General features: G+C 37.4%; 1 protein-coding gene across 1 annotated transcript; it reads right to left on the minus strand.

The window, feature by feature from the left end:
* Positions 1-5,234: 5,234 nt before the first annotated feature.
* Positions 5,235-23,325, minus strand: LOC115586143 (B-cell receptor CD22-like). The gene is made up of 9 exons (XM_030424938.1): positions 23,253-23,325; positions 22,644-23,027; positions 22,094-22,399; positions 21,731-21,979; positions 8,069-8,374; positions 7,706-7,954; positions 7,429-7,504; positions 7,047-7,086; positions 5,235-6,676 (listed from the first exon to the last, which is right to left on the minus strand). The coding sequence occupies exons 1-9, from the start codon at positions 23,323-23,325 to the stop codon at positions 6,449-6,451; spliced, it is 1,911 nt and encodes a 636-aa protein (XP_030280798.1). The 3' UTR covers positions 5,235-6,448.
* Positions 23,326-24,942: the final 1,617 nt, after the last annotated feature.

Below are 24,942 nucleotides of genomic sequence, written 5' to 3' on the forward strand. Positions count from 1 at the left end.
CTGCTGCTGCACTTGACGTGTCTGTTCAAACATGCATCATTTTTGACAGGAGGGGTGGTCAACTGATTAAATATGGGCAGCTTGCTAAATGTGAACAGTGAAATCTAAAAATCCAGAGTTTTCTTCCCAAATATGAGCTAATATGGGGAGAAAAGTGAGCTAGCTTAGAAACCACAAGGTTAAGATAAACAACAGACTAATGTGTTCCAGAACTTTCCACCACATGAACCAAACCCACCTTGTTTTTGGAAAAACTGGGTGACATACTGACGCCCCTTTGCTTCTCTCTCCTGCCTAATCTTTTTGTCTTTCCTTTTTTGGCTACCCGACTTCTCTCGGTCTCCTTACTGACTGAATACACCACACCGCGCAGCATTTCAGTTGATTCGATGGGAGGACCGAACCATTTTACTCAAGGGGGGCCTTGAGAAATGTTTCCAAAATAAACTTAGTGTTATTATCAGTGCATTAAGTGATGCATATTTATGATTATAAACAAAAAAATTAGTGTCATATTATTTTTGTCAGTGTTATAATATTATTAGGGGCCTTTCTGGGCCCCTGTCAATGATGGGCCCCTAGAATCCTTCCCCTTATCCCCCCCTTTTCGGTGCCCCAGGCAGCAAGTGTCCATTTTAGGCTACTTCATGGCATTTTAGATATTTAGGTTAAAGGTGTGTTGAAAGGCTGCATAGTAGTTTGAATTTGTTGCAACCCTCTATGCTGTGGTTAAACATGTTTTATAAAACAGATTTTAAAACTGCTGAATGATAAGTAAAAGCTTTGCAATTTAAGCATTACTAAAGTAGGTGTAAATAAAAGTATAAAAGTATCATTAGCAAAAGTTATGCCCACATTGAATAAGAGTAAAATGCTTTTAAGACATAGTTGCTTTGCATGAGTTCATAAAGCAGCCCTGTCTTTAGCCTGATATAACAATGTTATAGCTTTTTAAAGGAGGGAGGACCTTTTAACCTGAAGAATTAGAATTGAGCTGCTATAGGGAAATTCAGAAAAAACATATTTGAGATGATTTCAATAAAAAGGATAAAAGAATCAATTTAACTACACAGAGCAGACAGAAGTAGTGGAGGTAACAAAAGATGCTAAACTTCTGAGATTTAGGATGTTGATGATACATTATGCTTGAAATAGAATATACCTAAGGAGGAAGAACTATGTGTTGAGTAAATTTACTTATTTGCTTTCCACAATAGTTATTTGATAGACTTCTAAAGTCAGCAGGGGTGTAACATAGTTGTTCATAGGATTGAAAGGGTTTGTGAGCGTTTTTTCCAGTCAAGTGAGTAAACATATGCACACCTCACCACAATAATTAGAGTTGGGTTTGGGATAAAAGTAAAATACATTCCTTCAGGGAACACATACATAAATTACTAGTCAATTGTGCTCCACTATTTATGAGGGGCCGGTCTAAGACAAAAATGCCAGGGCCGATTTTTTGTCCCAGTCCAGCCCTGCTCACAGGACACTCATCATCTGGGTTTGAAAGAAAAGGGTACTTTTTAAAATATTAATCAAAACACATTTTAAACAAATCGTTGATGTTCTTTCAACCTCAAAGTCAAACATTCAAACCAGGAATTTGCCACCAAGTGTTGTGTGTGTGTAGTGATGAATAGTATCTGCAAAGTTGCTCTGAAACAGTTTGAATGTAGATTCAAAGTGAGAACGTTTTTGAAATGATACAGTTCAGATATAAAAAGCAGTAAAATTTGACCTTACCAAATTAAGCATCAGATGATTTGTGTCAGTAGAGCTCTAACAGACCCAGTCACAGATGTCCATACTAAGACGTTGTAGTATAAAAGCAAACAGACTTCTGGTTTCACATGACTAAGATACTGCAGAAATAAGAGAAGTCTTCATCTTATCAGAATGCAGATGACTTATTTTAAAATATGATTTTGACCAGAAGACTTACTGGAGCCTATATGTCTTAACTTCTGCTTTAGTACATATTCTATCAATAACAATGATATTTAACTTTTTTTAACAAATACAAAAAAACTAACATTTTCACACGGGCTCAGAAAAGGCGGAACCAAATGCAGAAGACTAAAAGCAGGCAGATCAGTGGATGAACATTTATTCAAAGTAACAGCAGGAACAAGAACACGACAATTTGACAAAGACTGAACTAATGACTGGACTTAATCCAAACTAAAGTAACAAGGGGAAGAGGTGCAGGTGGAGAGAGGTGGAGAAACACAGGTGAGAGGAATGAGTGGAGGAAGCAAGAGAGCAGGAAGGAGCTGATGGGCTGAGAACAACACTGGGAACAGGACAGGACTAATAAAGCTGATGCAGGGCAGGTGTGGAGGAAATATCAGGCTGAGGAGGAGCACAGGAACACAGGAGGGAAACACAACAAAGATTAAAAGACAAAAACCCAATAAAACTCAAATAAAAGGAGACAGAAACCACAGCACCATGACAACTACATGTACTGATCACATGTAGTCATGATTTAGGTGATCAGTAGATATCAGATGTAGACAGAGACACATATCAGAGGGACAAAGGAGGACGTGAGACCATCAGGACAGACAGACAGTGTTTCATAAAACAAATACAATATTTTAGTTTCGCCTTTTTAAATTGGACCTTCACACAGAGCTGCTTCTCATACAGCTGACATCTCACCAGCTGGGACTGTTAGATTAAATACTGCAGTGATCAGGTATTTTAATGGAAACTGAGTCACAGGAGGTGAAGATCTGTTAGCAAAGAGTAACTGAAGGAAATTGTCCCAGTCAAAGAATAAATAGTCAATACATGGACAATAAACACAGTTGTGGAACACATGATGAAGACATTTAGTTTCAGAGAGCTGTGTGGAGGACTTGTTGACAGAAGCAGCAAACCAACTTCCCTGTTTACTTTAAGTTCTCAGGTTTTCTCAGAGCTCTGTTCATGACTTCATCGGGTTCAACCCACCACTTCTCTTTAGCATGGTCACTTTGGTTTATCAGCCACACACAGAAACAGGTCTCCTTCATCTGCATATATATGTATAAATGCAACCTCACACCAAATGCTTATGGTTATTCAGAAGTGTTAACGAAGAGACAAAGATGGTCTCATGCATGTTGGTATCACCCAGTTTTGGTCACTTGTGTTTGCAGCACACAGCTTTTAACAGTGTTCATGTTAAATCATAAAAAGGGTGAGCTGAAACTTTACATGTCTAAGTTGTCTACAGAAATGATAATTTTACAGCTACATAGATCTACAGTTATAATTTAATGATTAATCCATGTCCTCACTGACAGTGAAATGATCAACTTCCTGTTTAGTAAAAGTTCTCAGTGTTTTCTCAGCACTCCGTTCATGACATAATCAGTTTACTGTCCAACACTCCTCTTTAATAACTTTAATTCATCAACCACAAATTCTATGACTGCTTCTAATTCAGCAGACGTCTCCACATGTAAACCATACACACATGATAGAATGACCACGAGCCTCATGTAGCCAAGAGTGTTTGACTGACTAATAATAATAAATATTAATAATAACATTGAAATTAGCATTTTAGCAACATTGAACTACCAAATCTTAGTATTCATTTAGTCTTTAGTATTGATATGACCTTTATGCTGGTTGTTATATTGAGATATTCAGCCTTTTTTGAGGATATCAGATGATTTTGAGACAAACTGTTAATTCTAAAAGCTCCGACACAAACACAAAAATCTGCATCACTGCTCGTGTCTGTGGTGGTGACTAGTGATGAGTTTAGATCAGAGGAGTTGTAAATGGGAGCAGTTCAAAGTGTCACCATGACCAGCTGGTGGTGTATGAAACACTCATGACTTAAAGTACAAAAAGCTCACTGCTAATCAGAGCTCAGACAGAGACTCAGAGCCACAAGTTCATATTTTATTAAAGTCATTCCTGCAGCACAGAGAAATGTAAAAAATAAAAACAGCACTGATTCAAATGAAATCTTCAAATCCTCACAAACACAAGATACTTTCTAATCTAATTTTATTACATCAGTCTTTGAGACTTTAGTAATTAGTGACAAGCGCCTTCATACAGGTCAAATAATGAGATTATATTTACATAATCACACACAAGGTAACTAAAGCAAACATGTGACGATCAACTACAGCTGTATATATAAACTTATTGGAGTAAAAAAGGGTGTTTGTGTCATTCTTTGTGAGCGGTGTGAAAACCTCATGAACAATGAAGGAAAAGTCGACTTTAAAGACCTTTGAGGATCCTTAAAAAGTGTAAATTTCTTGTTCATGGGCAAGTTTGAGGAAGATTTCATTCACAGAAACAACAGGAACGGTCAATATATGGAGCATTTTTCCAGATTCATTGATTACATTTGTTATGATGTGATCAGGCGATGAAGAGGCGCTTTCAAGGTCTTTCTCATATCTAAATTCATGTACCGTCTTCTCTGATGGATAAGAGCTTGGATTACCTACACTTTCTAGATGTCAAAATGACCACATCTGTCTTTTGGAAATACTCTGACAGAAACAATTTCTACAGAGTTTTATGGCTCAGCAGTGACTGACTGGTTAATGTTTGCCACTCTGATATTCATTAATAATAATATTCCTGAGTGAGACCTTGTCTTGTTTTGAAATGGGCCTTTTATGCAGAGATGCTTCTCAATAAGAATAAATAGTCACTACATGGACAATGAACACAGTTGTGGAGCACGTGATGAAGATGTTTTGCTGCAGAGAGCTGTGTGGAGGACTTTTTGACAGAAGCCGCAAAGAACAGTTTATAGCTCCCACCACTCCCCTTTAGTATTCTCACTTTGGTTTATGAGCCACACACAGACGCAGGCCTCTCACTTTTGATTTGCTCCTTCACACCTAATGCCTCAACTACCATCTGAGTTCTGGTAACTCATTTTGGGTGTTTCTTACTGCTGCTCTGCAGTGCTTCGAATGCAGCATCACCATCATACTATGATACAATAGTGACATTTAAACAAATGTACAGTTGACAGAGTCAATGTGTAAACACTGATGGAGGCAACAGACAGCCGGTGGGGCTCCTTCTGTTGGATCAGGTGACCAGTCCTGTTGTGATATTTTCAAAATACAACCAAACAAATAGGTGCACATCAGAAGTATGATTTGAAAAAAGGGTCAGATTTGTTCACTTTTTGCAGCACACAGCTGTAAAAACTGTTCCGTGTTTGTATCGAGTCACAAGTAAGATGAAATAGAAACTTTAAGTCTCTAAGTCTTTTATTTTGCACTTCATCCACAGTTTACCATCCACCACTTCTCTTATACACACTGAAAGTCATCAACCACAACATGCTTTGAATGTTTTGAACTCTTCAGTCGTCTATATACAAACACAAATGACAGGATGAGTTATAAAAGTGCTTCATCTTAGATATCTTAGACTCTCTTTGTTGTCTCTTTTGAATATATATTTTTGCACACAAAGAAACACCAGCGAGGGAAAGAAGAATAATGTTTCCATGAAAAAGTGTCTGAAAACCACCCGACTGTACAGAGAGCTGGATTTGTTCTCTTACATCTGCCCACCAGGCACAAAGACGACATTTATATTAAGAGTGTTTTAGATTAAAATGTTCATCAGTCCTCGCTTTCTATGAAAACCACATCTGTAGTACGTTTTGTTATTTTGTTTTCTTTGGTTTGTTGCTCTATATCAACAGTCATAAACTATTACAGATGTGAATTGTAAATAATTATAAGTTCAATGTCTTCTAGATGCTCTTGACTAGTTTTAAACAGTGATGGAATGAAACTAAATACATGAACTCAAGTACTTTACTTGAGTATTTCCATTTTTCTGCTACCTGATAGTTCCTCTCCACTACATTTTGGAGACAAATATTGTACTTTTTACTCCACTACATTGATTCTATACCTTTAGTTACTTGTAACTTTACAGAGTGCCAGCTGCAGCAGAGCAAGTAGCAAAGTTTAAAAGAAATATCCAGATATGATAATTAAAATGCTGAATTTCATATTTAATAAGCCATATGATACAGTATATACAGTACTTACATGCAAATATATGCAATTCACTTTAATACCAAAATACATTTATTGTGTAAATTAAATAAGATAATTTCTAATATTCAGGCTTCTGCAACCAGCTGATGCCAGTGCCACTAATTTTTAGGCTATAGCGCATTAATTTAGAATGGTGAACATACAGTTTATATCAGGATTTAATAGATCTATTGAACTACTCAATGTAATCTTACATTATCTGAGCTGCAGGGTGTGGAGGTTTTTTAACTTCCCTTTATTTAACTGTAGGCAGTGAAGATGACATGTTCTTGTCGAGGCTCCAGTGTCTTTTCTGCATTAACTGACATAAAACATCTTGCATACGTAACAAATGAATCTATATTATGAATCCAAGACAATATGATCTCAAGACAATACTCATTTTATCTTCACTTGAGCATAGAGATCCTCCGGCCTGTCAGCAGTCTGTCTCGAGGTGTTTGCTTCACGGACACATTGACCTGTGCATACACTGTGTCCTGCTGCTGTCCACTGTCCTGCACTGAGTCAGAGGACGGTTCAGGTCTGCGCTTGGAGAAGACGATCTCTCCATAGTGGATGTTTTCTGCTGCTATGCTGGATGGAAGTTGAGGAACCAGCTCATCGTCTCTTTGACTCTGAAAAATTAGTCAAACAAGAAATGTTGTCAGCTGGATACTAAAGTTTACTAAATGGCCTTTTGGATAAATTGGACTCAAAGCACAACATATGCTGATCTTGCTGGTGACCAGTCAGTAGTAAATATTTGACTTGGAGAATGTGTCTGTCCCTCGCAGCTGCTGCTCTTCACTTTAAACAGGTCATATACTAGGAGGCTAATGTTAGCTTTATCAATAGCTTCACTCAGTTAGGAGCTACATCTGCTGTTACTTGGCAGATTCTATGTACTGTTAAAGGAATGTTTTCACATAAAATAGAGGACACAATCACTGTGAACAGATGTGAGACAAACATTTCAGTCCTGTGCAATGAAGTTTCTTCACTCACCTCAGTTTGTTGAGTAGTTTGATGTTTAGTCTGAAACCACCTGGAAGACATAATGGACAGCTCTACAGGTTTTAGGTTAAAAGGACGATAGGAGTGTATGGACTGATGGGATTATCTGAGGTGCATCAGTGGGGAAAAAATAAAATCAATCTAGATCTATTTACACTAAAAAGAGATTAGCGTTGAAAGTAAAAAGTTTGCTGAAGGTAGGTCACAGAAAAGCTTGAATAATACTTTTGTTCCCCGTGTTTTTTTAAGAGTTTGGGATTCAGTCACTTTAATTAGTATAAAAATGAGGAATCTGTTGGTGCAGAAAGGAATCAATAAACACATCACATCTTTATCCATGTCTTCACCATGAATGAAGGTTTGTGATACTCACCAAACACAGACTGCAAGGCAGATGAGTATGACGACCATGATCCCTCCAAGAGCTGAACCCCAGACTACAGAGTTATCTGTTCAACAAAAAGGAAATACATCAAACTACGGTGACTAATAAAAACAAGTTTGGATGTAAACATGTGACAATATTGATGTAGTCATTATTTGGATAGAATCATTTCATACACTTGCATTTAAAAGAGCTTTACAGGGAACTGAAACAAAAGAGAGCAGGTTAGACTAAATGAGCAGATTCAGTCCAGTTCTACATTTACCTCCAACATTCAAGTAAATCTGTGATGACGTCTGGTTACCAAGATCATTTGTGGCCACACAGTAATAATCTCCTCCATTCGTCACATTAACGCTGTAAAAGTGTCCTTCAGATACATTCACTGGTCCATCTTTGCTGTTCCTGAACCAGGTGAAGCTGCTGACGGGAGGCTTGGCTCTGCTGGAGCAGGTCAGGTTCACCCAGCTACCTGCTGATGCACTGATGGACACTGAGGTGTCTTTAGGAGCATCTGAGGAAAATGTGACAGAGATGTGAGATATGAGAGTAACATCAGAGCCTGAATAAGATCCTTTATTTGTATCATGTGCTGACAGGATCCAATAACAAACTCTGGGTGTCTTACATGAAACACTGAGAGTCTTTGTCTCCTCTGCTGTCTTGACATGTTTTCCTTCATTCACAGGATATGTGGCAGAACAGCTGATGTTGTATCCATCATGTTGGTCTGACAGAGTGATGGTCTTCTGGATTTTAGTTGTAAAGGTTCCATCTGTGTTTTCCTCTATTTTGTTGTGAGAGTCTTGTTGGAGATTCCAGGTGAGTTTAGGAGGGGAGTGTGGACAGGGAGTGAAAGCTGAGCAGGTTATAGTGACAGACTCCTTCTCCTTCAGATCACCTGAGATCTCAATTGTGGGGCGACGAGGAAAATCTGTGGGTTCAAATCAAACACATATTTAAAGAAATCAAAGAAATCATGTTAAATTCATTAATTTGTGTTTTTAAATGCCAAAACTGAAACAGAATCTTACAATCACACAATTCTTCCCATAATTGGACCATTTAATGTCAAACTGTAATGATAGAAATAAAATGTATTCAAGTGTAACTGATTTCCATTTTTATTCAGAACAATAACATTATAGACTGACAGAAAGAAACTAAACTCTCTTACCTGTAACGTTTATTTGAAGAGGATCACAAACAGCTGTTGCCTTGAATGAGTCAGTCTCAATCCTGAAGTAGTATGTGTTTGTGTAACTAGTGATTAAACTGGGAAATAAAGTGGTGCAGTTTTTCTCTCTCAGGTTTCCAGTTATCTTCATTGGATAGATGTTATTTGTCCTACTGCTGTTGGAAATCACATTGTTTGGATAGTCTTTAAATTTGGGGTCACTCTTAATCCACACTCCAAAGATTTCTCTGCTGCTGTCAAACCCTTTTTCTGGTTTAGCACTAAAGTTACATGGGATTTGCAAACAAGATCCACTCAGTGCTTCCATCTTCTTTGGTGCAGTAATGAAGAGGGCTGACTCATCAGGACAAACAGCCAAAGCTCCTGTAAATCATAATCATGATTAACACAATTTGTGATGTAAAGTTGATGATAAACGAAGCAGCAGTAGGTTGTTTGCTGGTCTTTTTCCCTCTTCTGTTAACAATATCAGTAAAACAACATTTCACTTTGCATTCTGGAGATGGACAGTTGAATAAAGTAACTCTGTCTGCTCGTTCTGCTTTGTTTCTAAATGAAGTCCAAAGTGTGAATAATCAGTGTCTCACCTGAGAGAAAGAAGAGGCTCAGCAACATGTTGGCTGTCACCAGATTCACACACAGGACTGACAGGACACTCATCATCTGGATTTGAAACAAAATTTTAATCAAAACACATTTTATACAAATCATTCATGTTCTTTCAACCTCAAAGTCAAACATTCAAACCATGAACTTGTCACTAAGTGTTGTGTGTGTAGTGATGAATAATATCTGCAGAGTTGCTCTGAAAACAGTTTGAATATGAATTCAAAGTGAGCATGATTTTGAAATGATCAAGTTCAGATATAAGAAGCAGTAGAATTTGACCTTACCAAATTAAACATCAGATGAGCAGAGTCCCCAACAGACCCAGTAACAGACGTCCATACTAAGAAGCAGTATAAAAGCAAACAGACTTCTGGTTTTACACGACTAAGATACTGTTGAAATAAGAGAAGTCTACATCCTTCCTGTTCACACTCTGTGAGTGAGGAAGTCTTCACCTTATCAGAATGCAGATGACTTATTCTTAAATATGATTTTGATCAGGAGACTTACTGGAGCCTGTATGTCTTAACTTCTGCTTCGGTACATATTTTATTAATAGCAATAATATTCAACATATTTCAAATTGATACAAAAAAACAAACTTTATCACACTGGGTCAGAAAAGTGGAGGAACATTTATTCAAAGTAACAGCAGGAACAAGAACACGACAATTTGACAAAGACTGAACTAATGACTGGACATAAATCCAAACTAAAGTAACAAGGGGAAGAGGTGCAGGTGGAGAGAGATGGAGAAACACAGGTGAGAGGAATGAGTGGAGGAAGCAAGAGAGCAGGAAGGAGCTGATGGGCTGAGAACAACACTGGGAACAGGACAGGACTAATAAAGCTGATGCAGGGCAGGTGTGGAGGAAATATCAGGCTGAGGAGGAGCACAGGAACACAGGAGGAAACGCAACAAAGATTAAAACACAAAAACCCAATAAAACTCAAATAAAAGGAGACAGAAACCACAGCACCATGACAACTTCATGTACTGATCACATGTAGTCATTATTTAGGTGATCAGTAGATATCAGATGTAGACAGTAGCTGTTTTTGATGTAACTATTTAATATCAAACTGTAATGTAACGACAGAATTAAACTGTATTTAAATGTAACTGATTTCCCTTTTTATTTTTTTATTCTATTCTGAAAAATAACATTATAGACTCACTGAAACTAAACTCTCTTACCTGTAACGTTTATTTGAAGAGGATCACAAACAGCTGTTGCCTTGAATGAGTCGGTCTCAATCCTGAAGTAGTATGTGTCTGTGTAACTAGTGATTAAACTGGAAAATAAAGTGGTGCAGTTTTTCTCTCTCAGGTTTCCAGTTATCTTCACTGGATAGATGTTATTTGTCCCACTGCTGTTGAAAATAACATTGTTGTATATATCTTAAATTTGGGGTCACTCTTAATCCACACTCCAAAGATTTCTCTGCTGATGTCAAACTCTTGTTCATATCTAAGTCTAAAGCTACATGGGAATTGCAAACAAGATTCACTCAGTGCTTCCATTGTCTTTGGTGCAGTGATAAAGAGGTCTGACTTCTGGGTACAAGCAGCCAAAGCACCTGTAAACCAGACAACACAAGTCTGACCCCCACTGGTGACCAAACCCAGAGACACAAACACTCCAATGATTCAAGTAATGTCTCCAAATAAAAGTGAGTGAACAAACAGCTCACCTGAGAGAAAGAAGAGGCTCAGCAACATGTTGGCTGTCACCAGATTCACACACAGGACTGACAGGACACTCATCATCAGGTTCCTTGTTAAGCTGTTGTAATTAATACTACGTCGACTTCCTCCTTTATGAATTTATGACCTTTTTTCATATTGGTTCTGTCTTTCCTGCTGATATCCTGTGAGTATTTTTATTCGCATGACTTTCTGCAAGTCTGTATAATGTCAAATCTTTACTAGTGTGTAGAATAATAATATCATGATATCATGTATTAATTGTAAAGATATTTAAAGCATTTATAACATTAACTACCACTTTGTTCACATGTAGCAACCACAATGACTCATGCACAGATGCTGTGGGTCACTTTGTCGCTGTTACCATATGCAATGACAGGACTGCAGTGACAACCATCATCAGCTTCTCTGATTAGCTCTTGCAATTTAACCACGTCTACTTCCTCCTAAATGACCAGAGAACATCCACAACTTCGTCTGAGTGAGTACACAAGGGAGCCGTTGGGGTGTTGGCAGATGCATGCCCTCTATGGTCGCACTTTATTTTACAGTACATTAATAAGACGTAACATCATATATCCCACCCAAATTACGCTGTAATCAGAAGCCGCACATAAAGTCGTATTACTCAAAATATAAGCTACTATACTTAGACAATATTATACCAAATTATACTGTAATTACAAACCAGATCGGAGATCATAATACACTATGAGACACCATTTCACAAGATCTCAGTCTAATTAGAAGTCACACACAATGTCATATCAGATCCAAAATAGCTAGTTAGACACTATTCTACCCTTACTACCAAATTGCTTTTAATGCTACCAACATCAGTGTATAGCTTAATCAGATGAATGTACTGCCATGTTATATCGTATTGTTTTTGTCTGATTTGATACGAAGTACGGCCTGTTACATCTTATTAATGTACTGTAAAGTAAAGTGCGATACACTCTACTGAGTGCCATTCCTGTTGTAATTGTACTCACACAATACAAACCACAAAGGCTCTACTGGCATGATATTCTATCAAGTTGAATTCAATTTAATGCAAAAAGTTAATAATTAAAACAGATCAAGAGGAAATAAAAGAAGTTATTCTCATTTTTAAATAGGTTCAAATCTATTTTCAGTCATCTTTGTCTTCATCTGGCTCATTTCTTCCTAAACGTAACACCAAAAATTTAATATATCATGATTTTTCATGAAAAGCAGCAAAAATAAAAACCCCTCTAGGTGAAAAACTTCAAACACACACACAAAAAAACTTTACATTTGATCTTACAAAACAATCCTGCAGCAAAGTTGGAGAAGTACCGTAATTAGTTTTAAAACCAGAAGATCTGTGAGCTTCAGCGGAACTTCAACAGGACTCAGTAACACACAGATAAAAACAAACTGTTTCAGACTATTTGTCACATAGCTAAAATAATGCAGAACTATTATTTTTATAGAGAGGGAGGAAGTCAGCTTTTGATACATCTTAACCTCACACAGGTGTGATGAGTTATTCTTGTATTTTGATTATTTTCTACTTTTACGACTGACTTCACTTTACACACTAATGTTGTGTATCAATCGCAAGCCCACATGCCCTGTTTTTCTCAAGTATATGATATATATCACAATGGTGGCATTTTAAAAGGGCTGGCTATTAAAGGGTTAAAAAACACAATTATTACAATATGTTGTGAGGAGGATATTTCCATTGGACATGTAGATGATTCTCTCTTCATTAGTTTCTTATTGTCAGACTTACAGCTGCTCAGTGCCGACACACCAGTACACACGGCACCTTATTCTGATAAAATAGCAAATAGTCAAGGCTGAGAAGTGTTGATGAGCAGCAAGCAGGGGCGCTGCCAGGGATTTTGGGCCCCATGAAAAGAAATATTACTGGGTCCCTGTATAGCTGGCCGTAAGGCCGGCGAAAATTTGTTATGCTGTTTACATAAAACTGTGCATTTTAATGATATGTTTGACTATAATTTCCTATATGTGTGAAAAGAACAACACGACAGTTACTTGGTAGGGGAAGCACTGAACACTCAGAATACAATGGAATTTAGATTCATTGTCTGCAAGTCTGCAACGCTAATGGTTAAAATATAAAATTCTCTTAAATTAAATTACCTGAAAAATACAAATGCATGACATACATGAATTATATAGAATTTCCTGTAATACCATTTGAAATAGCATCACCATCACCAGATTCAGGTTTCCTCCCACCATTCTGTTTTACTGTCAATGATTTGATCAAAAATAACAAAAGAAAATGTGATTTTCACAACCAGTACCCCACTGCTCACTGTCTCCCTCTTGTAGCCCTGCATTTAGGTCTAATTTATCTCCAAAATTACTATTATAGCAATACCACACAATTTCTCTTTCAAACATGCACATCACCCCCCCACTCACACACTTAGACCAGCCACTGCACTCAATGTAAAAACTGTATGCTGTCTTACATTATGTTTTTGTTGTTGTTTTTATTAAGTTTGTTATATACGTTTATATTTTGTTAAAACAAATCTATTAAAATAATAATAATAATAATTTCTCTCAAACTGTACGTGGTGGAATTAGAGTTGGGGGTGGAAAAAAATACATAAATGAGGCTCTATGGAGCAGTCACTTCGTCTGCAAGCACCAGATTATTCTCCTCTTTTCCTACTGCAAAGCAAGGGGTGAGAGTCCCAAACTACTGACCAAACATAGTATTTCAGTGAGTTTATAGTTCAGTTTCAGTGATAGCTAAATTTCAACAAAACAAAATAAAGTTATAGGCTATATGCTTTTTAAACCATCTAAATCATTCTGAAACAAATACAGACTATGTGTTTTTATTTCAGAATGATCTTTATTCATTAATTTCAATTTATCTTTTTTTCCATAATAATAGATTAATTCAACACAGAGCTGCTCACCTCCTTCCTCAGTTGTGGGTAGGCCTACTGGGGCTGGTTCAGGGGTAGGTGGGGGTACTGGGGCTGGTTCAGGGGTAGGGGGGCTCACAGGGCTCACAGACCGCCGTGGCTGCGGCTGCTGCTGCACTTGACGTGTCTGTTCAAACATGCATCATTTTTGACAGGAGGGGTGGTCAACTGATTAAATATGGGCAGCTTGCTAAATGTGAACAGTGAAATCTAAAAATCCAGAGTTTTCTTCCCAAATATGAGCTAATATGGGGAGAAAGTGAGCTAGCTTAGAAACCACAAGGTTAAGATAAACAACAGACTAATGTGTTCCAGAACTTTCCACCACATGAACCAAACCCACCTTGTTTTTGGAAAAACTGGGTGACATACTGACGCCCCTTTGCTTCTCTCTCCTGCCTAATCTTTTTGTCTTTCCTTTTTTGGCTACCCGACTTCTCTCGGTCTCCTTACTGACTGAATACACCCACACCGCGCAGCATTTCAGTTGATTCGATGGGAGGACCGAACCATTTTACTCAAGGGGGGCCTTGAGAAATGTTTCCAAAATAAACTTAGTGTTATTATCAGTGCATTAAGTGATGCATATTTATGATTATAAACAAAAAATTAGTGTCATATTATTTTTGTCAGTGTTATAATATTATTAGGGGCCTTTCTGGGCCCCTGTCAATGATGGGCCCCTAGAATCCTTCCCCTTATCCCCCCCTTTTCGGTGCCCCAGGCAGCAAGTGTCCATTTTAGGCTACTTCATGGCATTTTAGATATTTAGGTTAAAGGTGTGTTGAAAGGCTGCATAGTAGTTTGAATTTGTTGCAACCCTCTATGCTGTGGTTAAACATGTTTTATAAAACAGATTTTAAAACTGCTGAATGATAAGTAAAAGCTTTGCAATTTAAGCATTACTAAAGTAGGTGTAAATAAAAGTATAAAAGTATCATTAGCAAAAGTTATGCCCACATTGAATAAGAGTAAAATGCTTTTAAGACATAGTTGCTTTGCATGAGTTCATAAAGCAGCCCTGTCTTTAGCCTGATATAACAATGTTATAGCTTTTTAAAGGAGGGAGGACCTTTTAACCTGAAGAATTAGAATTGAGCTGCTATAGGGAAATTCAGAAAAAACATATTTGAGATGATTTCAATAAAAAGGATAAAAGAATCAATTTAACTACACAGAGCAGACAGAAGTAGTGGAGGTAACAAAAGATGCTAAACTTCTGAGATTTAGGATGTTGATGATACATTATGCTTGAAATAGAATATACCTAAGGAGGAAGAACTATGTGTTGAGTAAATTTACTTATTTGCCTTCCATAATAGTTATTTGATAGACTTCTAAAGTCAGCAGGGGTGTAACATAGTTGTTCATAGGATTGAAAGGGTTTGTGAGCGTTTTTTCCAGTCAAGTGAGTAAACATATGCACACCTAACCACAATAATTAGAGTTGGGTTTGGGATAAAAGTAAAATACATTCCTTCAGGGAACACATACATAAATTACTAGTCAATTGTGCTCCACTATTTATGAGGGGCCGGTCTAAGACAAAAATGCCAGGGCCGATTTTTGTCCCAGTCCAGCCCTGCTCACAGGACACTCATCATCTGGGTTTGAAAGAAAAGGGTAATTTTTAAAATATTAATCAAAACACATTTTAAACAAATCGTTGATGTTCTTTCAACCTCAAAGTCAAACATTCAACCAGGAATTTGCCACCAAGTGTTGTGTGTGTGTAGTGATGAATAGTATCTGCAAAGTTGCTCTGAAACAGTTTGAATGTAGATTCAAAGTGAGAACGTTTTTGAAATGATACAGTTCAGATATAAAAAGCAGTAAAATTTGACCTTACCAAATTAAGCATCAGATGATTTGTGTCAGTAGAGCTCTAACAGACCCAGTAACAGATGTCCATACTAAGACGTTGTAGTATAAAAGCAAACAGACTTCTGGTTTCACATGACTAAGATACTGCAGAAATAAGAGAAGTCTTCATCTTATCAGAATGCAGATGACTTATTTTAAAATATGATTTTGACCAGAAGACTTACTGGAGCCTATATGTCTTAACTTCTGCTTTAGTACATATTCTATCAATAACAATGATATTTAACTTTTTTTAACAAATACAAAAAAACTAACATTTTCACACGGGCTCAGAAAAGGCGGAACCAAATGCAGAAGACTAAAAGCAGGCAGATCAGTGGATGAACATTTATTCAAAGTAACAGCAGGAACAAGAACACGACAATTTGACAAAGACTGAACTAATGACTGGACTTAATCCAAACTAAAGTAACAAGGGGAAGAGGTGCAGGTGGAGAGAGGTGGAGAAACACAGGTGAGAGGAATGAGTGGAGGAAGCAAGAGAGCAGGAAGGAGCTGATGGGCTGAGAACAACACTGGGAACAGGACAGGACTAATAAAGCTGATGCAGGGCAGGTGTGGAGGAAATATCAGGCTGAGGAGGAGCACAGGAACACAGGAGGGAAACACAACAAAGATTAAAAGACAAAAACCCAATAAAACTCAAATAAAAGGAGACAGAAAACCACAGCACCATGACAACTACATGTACTGATCACATGTAGTCATGATTTAGGTGATCAGTAGATATCAGATGTAGACAGAGACACATATCAGAGGGACAAAGGAGGACGTGAGACCATCAGGACAGACAGACAGTGTTTCATAAAACAAATACAATATTTTAGTTTCGCCTTTTAAAATTGGACCTTCACACAGAGCTGCTTCTCATACAGCTGACATCTCACCAGCTGGGACTGTTAGATTAAATACTGCAGTGATCAGGTATTTTAATGGAAACTGAGTCACAGGAGGTGAAGATCTGTTAGCAAAGAGTAACTGAAGGAAGTGTCCCAGTCAAAGAATAAATAATCAATACATGGACAATAAACACAGTTGTGGAACACATGATGAAGACATTTAGTTTCAGAGAGCTGTGTGGAGGACTTGTTGACAGAAGCAGCAAACCAACTTCCCTGTTTACTTTAAGTTCTCAGGTTTTTCTCAGAGCTCTGTTCATGACTTCATCGGGTTCAACCCACCACTTCTCTTTAGCATGGTCACTTTGGTTTATCAGCCACACACAGAAACAGGTCTCCTTCATCTGCATATATATGTATAAATGCAACCTCACACCAAATGCTTATGGTTATTCAGAAGTGTTAACGAAGAGACAAAGATCATTTCATACATGGTATCACCCAGTTTTGGTCACTTGTGTTTGCAGCACACAGCTTTTAACAGTGTTCATGTTAAATCATAAAAAGGGTGAGCTGAAACTTTACATGTCTAAGTTGTCTACAGAAATGATAATTTTACAGCTACATAGATCTACAGTTATAATTTAATGATTAATCCATGTCCTCACTGACAGTGAAATGATCAACTTCCTGTTTAGTAAAAGTTCTCAGTGTTTTCTCAGCACTCCGTTCATGACATAATCAGTTTACTGTCCAACACTCCTCTTTAATAACTTTAATTCATCAACCACAAATTCTATGACTGCTTCTAATTCAGCAGTCGTCTCCACATGTAAACCATACACACATGATAGAATGACCACGAGCCTCATGTAGCCAAGAGTGTTTGACTGAATAATAATAATAAATATTAATAATAACATTGAAATTAGCATTTTAGCAACATTGAACTACCAAATCTTAGTATTCATTTAGTTTTTAGTAATGATATGACCTTTATGCTGGTTGTTATATTGAGATATTCAGCCTTTTTTGAGGATATCAGATGATTTTGAGACAAACTGTTAATTCTAAAAGCTCCGACACAAACACAAAAATCTGCATCACTGCTCGTGTCTGTGGTGGTGACTAGTGATGAGTTTAGATCAGAGGAGTTGTGAATAGGAGCAGTTCAAAGTGTCACCATGACCAGCTGGTGGTGTATGAAACACTCATGACTTAAAGTACAAAAAGCTCACTGCTAATCAGAGCTCAGACAGAGACTCAGAGCCACAAGTTCATATTTTATTAAAGTCATTCCTGCAGCACAGAGAAATGTAAAAAATAAAAACAGCACTGATTCAAATGAAATCTTCAAATCCTCACAAACACAAGATACTTTCTAATCTAATTTTATTACATCAGTCTTTGAGACTTTAGTAATTAGTGACAAGCGCCTTCATACAGGTCAAATAATGAGATTATATTTACATAATCACACACAAGGTAACTAAAGCAAACATGTGACGATCAACTACAGCTGTATATATAAACTTATTGGAGTAAAAAAGGGTGTTTGTGTCATTCTTTGTGAGCGGTGTGAAAACCTCATGAACAATGAAGGAAAAGTCGACTTTAAAGACCTTTGAGGATCCTTAAAAAGTGTAAATTTCTTGTTCATGGGCAAGTTTGAGGAAGATTTCATTCACAGAAACAACAGGAACGGTCAATATATGGAGCATTTTTCCAGATTCATTGATTACATTTGTTATGATGTGATCAGGCGATGAAGAGGCGCTTTCAAGGTCTTTCTCATATCTAAATTCATGTACCGTCTCCTCTGATGGATAAGAGCTTGGATTACCTACACTTTCTAGATGTCAAAATGACCACATCTGTCTTTTGGAAATACTCTGACAGAAACAATTTCTACAGAGTTTTATGGCTCAGCAGTGACTGACTGGTTAATGTTTGCCACTCTGATATTCATTAATAATAATATTCCTGAGTGAGACCTTGTCTTGTTTTGAAATGGGCCTTTTATGCAGAGATGCTTCTCAATAAGAATAAATAGTCACTACATGGACAATGAACACAGTTGTGGAGCACGTGATGAAGATGTTTTGCTGCAGAGAGCTGTGTGGAGGACTTTTTGACAGAAGCCGCAAACCAACTTCCCTGTTTTACTCAGAACAGTTTATAGCTCCCACCACTCCCCTTTAGTATTCTCACTTTGGTTTATGAGCCACACACAGACGCAGGCCTCTCACTTTTGATTTGCTCCTTCACACCTAATGCCTCAACTACCATCTGAGTTCTGGTAACTCATTTTGGGTGTTTCTTACTGCTGCTCTGCAGTGCTTCGAATGCAGCATCACCATCATACTATGATACAATAGTGACATTTAAACAAATGTACAGTTGACAGAGTCAATGTATAAACACTGATGGAGGCAACAGACAGCCGGTGGGGCTCCTTCTGTTGGATCAGGTGACCAGTCCTGTTGTGATATTTTCAAAATACAACCAAACAAATAGGTGCACATCAGAAGTATGATTTGAAAAAAGGGTCAGATTTGTTCACTTTTTGCAGCACACAGCTGTAAAAACTGTTCCGTGTTTGTATCGAGTCACAAGTAAGATGAAATAGAAACTTAAAGTCTCTAAGTCTTTTATTTTGCACTTCATCCACAGTTTACCATCCACCACTTCTCTTATACACACTGAAAGTCATCAACCACAACATGCTTTGAATGTTTTGAACTCTTCAGTCGTCTATATACAAACACAAATGACAGGATGAGTTATAAAAGTGCTTCATCTTAGATATCTTAGACTCTCTTTGTTGTCTCTTTTGAATATATATTTTTGCACACAAAGAAACACCAGCGAGGGAAAGAAGAATAATGTTTCCATGAAAAAGTGTCTGAAAACCACCCGACTGTACAGAGAGCTGGATTTGTTCTCTTACATCTGCCCACCAGGCACAAAGACGACATTTATATTAAGAGTGTTTTAGATTAAAATGTTCATCAGTCCTCGCTTTCTATGAAAACCACATCTGTAGTACGTTTTGTTATTTTGTTTTCTTTGGTTTGTTGCTCTATATCAACAGTCATAAACTATTACAGATGTGAATTGTAAATAATTATAAGTTCAATGTCTTCTAGATGCTCTTGACTAGTTTTAAACAGTGATGGAATGAAACTAAATACATGAACTCAAGTACTTTACTTGAGTATTTCCATTTTTCTGCTACCTGATAGTTCCTCTCCACTACATTTTGGAGACAAATATTGTACTTTTTACTCCACTACATTGATTCTATACCTTTAGTTACTTGTAACTTTACAGAGTGCCAGCTGCAGCAGAGCAAGTAGCAAAGTTTAAAAGAAATATCCAGATATGATAATTAAAATGCTGAATTTCATATTTAATAAGCCATATGATACAGTATATACAGTACTTACATGCAAATATATGCAATTCACTTTAATACCAAAATACATTTATTGTGTAAATTAAATAAGATAATTTCTAATATTCAGGCTTCTGCAACCAGCTGATGCCAGTGCCACTAATTTTTAGGCTATAGCGCATTAATTTAGAATGGTGAACATACAGTTTATATCAGGATTTAATAGATCTATTGAACTACTCAATGTAATCTTACATTATCTGAGCTGCAGGGTGTGGAGGTTTTTTAACTTCCCTTTATTTAACTGTAGGCAGTGAAGATGACATGTTCTTGTCGAGGCTCCAGTGTCTTTTCTGCATTAACTGACATAAAACATCTTGCATACGTAACAAATGAATCTATATTATGAATCCAAGACAATATGATCTCAAGACAATACTCATTTTATCTTCACTTGAGCGTAGAGATCCTCTGGCCTGTCAGCAGTCTGTCTCGAGGTGTTTGCTTCACGGACACATTGACCTGTGCATACACTGTGTCCTGCTGCTGTCCACTGTCCTGCACTGAGTCAGAGGACGGTTCAGGTCTGCGCTTGGAGAAGACGATCTCTCCATAGTGGATGTTTTCTGCTGCTATGCTGGATGGAAGTTGAGGAACCAGCTCATCGTCTCTTTGACTCTGAAAAATTAGTCAAACAAGAAATGTTGTCAGCTGGATACTAAAGTTTACTAAATGGCCTTTTGGATAAATTGGACTCAAAGCACAACATATGCTGATCTTGCTGGTGACCAGTCAGTAGTAAATATTTGACTTGGAGAATGTGTCTGTCCCTCTCAGCTGCTGCTCTTCACTTTAAACAGGTCATATACTAGGAGGCTCATGTTAGCTTTATCAATAGCTTCACTCAGTTAGCAGCTACATCTGCAGTTACTTGGCAGATTCAATGTTCTGTTAAAGGAATGTTTTCACATAAAATAGAGGACACAATCACTGTGAACAGATGTGAGACAAACATTTCAGTCCTGTGCAATGAAGTTTCTTCACTCACCTCAGTTTGTTGAGTAGTTTGATGTTTAGTCTTAAACCACCTGGAAGACATAATGGACAGCTCTACATGTTTTAGGTTAAAAGGACGATAGGAGTGTATGGACTGATGGGATTATCTGAGGTGCATCAGTGGGGAAAAAATAAAATCAATCTAGATCTATTTACACTAAAAAGAGATTAGCGTTGAAAGTAAAAAGTTTGCTGAAGGTAGGTCACAGAAAAGCTTGAATAATACTTTTGTTCCCCGTGTTTTTTTAAGAGTTTGGGATTCAGTCACTTTAATTAGTATAAAAATGAGGAATCTGTTGGTGCAGAAAGGAATCAATAAACACATCACATCTTTATCCATGTCTTCACCATGAATGAAGGTTTGTGATACTCACCAAACACAGACTGCAAGGCAGATGAGTATGACGACCATGATCCCTCCAAGAGCTGAACCCCAGACTACAGAGTTATCTGTTCAACAAAAAGGAAATACATCAAACTACGGTGACTAATAAAAACAAGTTTGGATGTAAACATGTGACAATATTGATGTAGTCATTATTTGGATAGAATCATTTCATACACTTGCATTTAAAAGAGCTTTACAGGGAACTGAAACAAAAGAGAGCAGGTTAGACTAAATGAGCAGATTCAGTCCAGTTCTACATTTACCTCCAACATTCAAGTAAATCTGTGATGACGTCTGGTTGCCAAGATCATTTGTGGCCACACAATAATAATCTCCTCCATTCGTCACATTAACGCTGTAAAAGTGTCCTTCAGATACATTCACTGGTCCATCTTTGCTGTTCCTGAACCAGGTGAAGCTGCTGACGGGAGGCTTGGCTCTGCTGGAGCAGGTCAGGTTCACCCAGCTACCTGCTGATGCACTGATGGACACTGAGGTGTCTTTAGGAGCATCTGAGGAAAATGTGACAGAGATGTGAGATATGAGAGTAACATCAGAGCCTGAATAAGATCCTTTATTTGTATCATGTGCTGACAGGATCCAATAACAAACTCTGGGTGTCTTACATGAAACACTGAGAGTCTTTGTCTCCTCTGCTGTCTTGACATGTTTTCCTTCATTCACAGGATATGTGGCAGAACAGCTGATGTTGTATCCATCATGTTGGTCTGACAGAGTGATGGTCTTCTGGATTTTAGTTGTAAAGGTTCCATCTGTGTTTTCCTCTATTTTGTTGTGAGAGTCTTGTTGGAGATTCCAGGTGAGTTTAGGAGGGGAGTGTGGACAGGGAGTGAAAGCTGAGCAGGTTATAGTGACAGACTCCTTCTCCTTCAGATCACCTGAGATCTCAATTGTGGGGCGACGAGGAAAATCTGTGGGTTCAAATCAAACACATATTTTAAAAAAATCAAAGAAATCATGTTAAATTCATTAATTTGTGTTTTTAAATGCCAAAACTGAAACAGAATCTTACAATCACACAATTCTTCCCATAATTGGACCATTTAATGTCAAACTGTAATGATATAAATAAAATGTGTTCAAGTGTAACTGATTTCCATCTTTATTCTGAATGATAACGTTATAGACTGACTGAAAGAAACTAAACTCTCTTACCTTCAACGTTTATTTGAAGAGGATCACAAACAGCTGTTGCCTTGAATGAGTCGGTCTCAATCCTGAAGTAGTATCTGTTTGTGTAATTAGTGATTAAACTGGAAAATGAAGTGGTGCAGTTTTTCTCACTCAGGTTTCCAGTTATCTTCATTGGATAGATGTTATTTGACCTACTGCTGTTGAAAATCACATTGTTTGGAAATTTTTTTAATTTGGGGTCACTCTTAATCCACACTCCAAAGATTTCTCTGCTGCTGTCAAACCCTTTTTCTGGTTTAGCACTAAAGTTACATGGGATTTGCAGACAAGATCCACTCAGTGCTTCCATCTTCTTTTGTGCAGTAATGAAGAGGTCTGACTCATCAGGACAAACAGCCAAAGCTCCTGTAAATTAAGAATCATGATGAACACAATTTGTAATGTAAAGTTGATGATAAACGAAGCAGCAGTAGGTTGTTTGCTGGTCTTTTTCCCTCTTCTGTTAACAATATCAATAAAACAACATTTCACTTTGCAGTCTGGAGATGAACAGTTGAATAAAGTAACTCTGTCTGCTCGTTCTGCTTTGTTTCTAAATGAAGTCCAAAGTGTGAATAATCAGTGTCTCACCTGAGAGAAAGAAGAGGCTCAGCAACATGTTGGCTGTCACCAGATTCACACACAGGACTGACATGACACTCATCACCTGGATTTGAAACTAAATTTTAATCAAAACACATTTTATACAAATCGTTCATGTTCTTTCAACCTCAAACATTCAAACCATGAACTTGTCACCAAGTGTTGTGTGTGTAGTGATGAATAATATCTGCAGAGTTTCTCTAAAAACAGTTTGAATATGAATTCAAAGTGAGCATGATTTTGAAATGATCAAGTTAAGATATAAGAAGCAGTAGAATTTGACCTTACCAAATTAAACATCAGATGAGCAGAGCCCCAACAGACCCAGTAACAGACGTCCATACTAAGAAGCAGTATAAAAGCAAACAGACTTCTGGTTTTACACGACTAAGATACTGTAGAAATAAGAGCACGCTTCATCCTTCCTGTTCACACTCTGTGAGTGAGGAAGTCTTCAGCTTATCAGAATGCAGATGACTTATTCTTAAATATGATTTTGATCAGGAGACTTACTGGAGCCTGTATGTCTTAACTTCTGCTTCGGTACATATTTTATTAATAACGATGATATTCAACATATTTCAACTGATACAAAAAAACAAACTTCATCACACTGGGTCGGATCAGTGGAGGAACATTTATTCAAAGTAAAAGCAGGAACAAGAACACGACAGTTTGACAAAGACTGAACTAATGACAGGATTTAAATCCAAACTAAAGTAACAAGGGGAAGAGGTGCAGGTGGAGAGAGGTGGAGATACACAGGTGAGAGGAATGAGTGGAGGAAGCAAGAGAGCAGGAAGGAGCTGATGGGCTGAGAACAACACTGGGAACAGGACAGGACTAATAAAGCTGATGCAGGGCAGGTGTGGAGGAAATATCAGGCTGAGGAGGAGCACAGGAACACAGGAGGAAACACAACAAAGATTAAAAGACAAAAACCCAATAAAACTCAAATAAAAGGAGACAGAAACCACAGCACCATGACAACTTCATGTACTGATCACATGTAGTCATGATTTGGGTGATCAGTAGATATCAGATGTAGACAGTAGCCGTTTTTAATGTAACTATTTAATATCAAACTGTAATGTTACGACAGAATTAAACTGTATTTAAATGTAACTGATTTCCCTTTTTATTTTTTTATTCTATTCTGAAAAATAACATTATAGACTCACTGAAACTAAACTCTCTTACCTGTAACGTTTATTTGAAGAGGATCACAAACAGCTGTTGCCTTGAATGGGCTGTTCTCAATCCTGAAGAAGTATGTGTTTGTGTAACTAGTGATTAAACTGGAAAATAAAGTGGTGCAGTTTTTCTCTCTCAGGTTTCCAGTTATCTTCATTGGATAGATGTTATTTGTCCCACTGCTGTTGAAAATCACATTGTTTGTATATATCTTAAATTTGGGGTCACTCTTAATCCACAATTCTCTGCTGATGTCAAACTCTTGTTCATATCTAAGTCTAAAGCTTCATGGGAATTGCAAACAAGATTCACTCATTGCTTCCATTGTCTTTGGTGCAGTGATAAAGAGGCCTGACTTCTGGGTACAAGCAGCCAAAGCACCTGTAAACCAGACTCATGATGAACAAAATGTTTAAAAAAATCTTCATTAACAGATAAACAAAATATACTTTAGCAGTAATATTTTACATTATGGCTGTTTTCA

This window comes from Sparus aurata, chromosome 8 (assembly GCF_900880675.1).
Source record: "Sparus aurata chromosome 8, fSpaAur1.1, whole genome shotgun sequence".
Taxonomy (NCBI): Eukaryota; Metazoa; Chordata; class Actinopteri; order Spariformes; family Sparidae; genus Sparus; species Sparus aurata.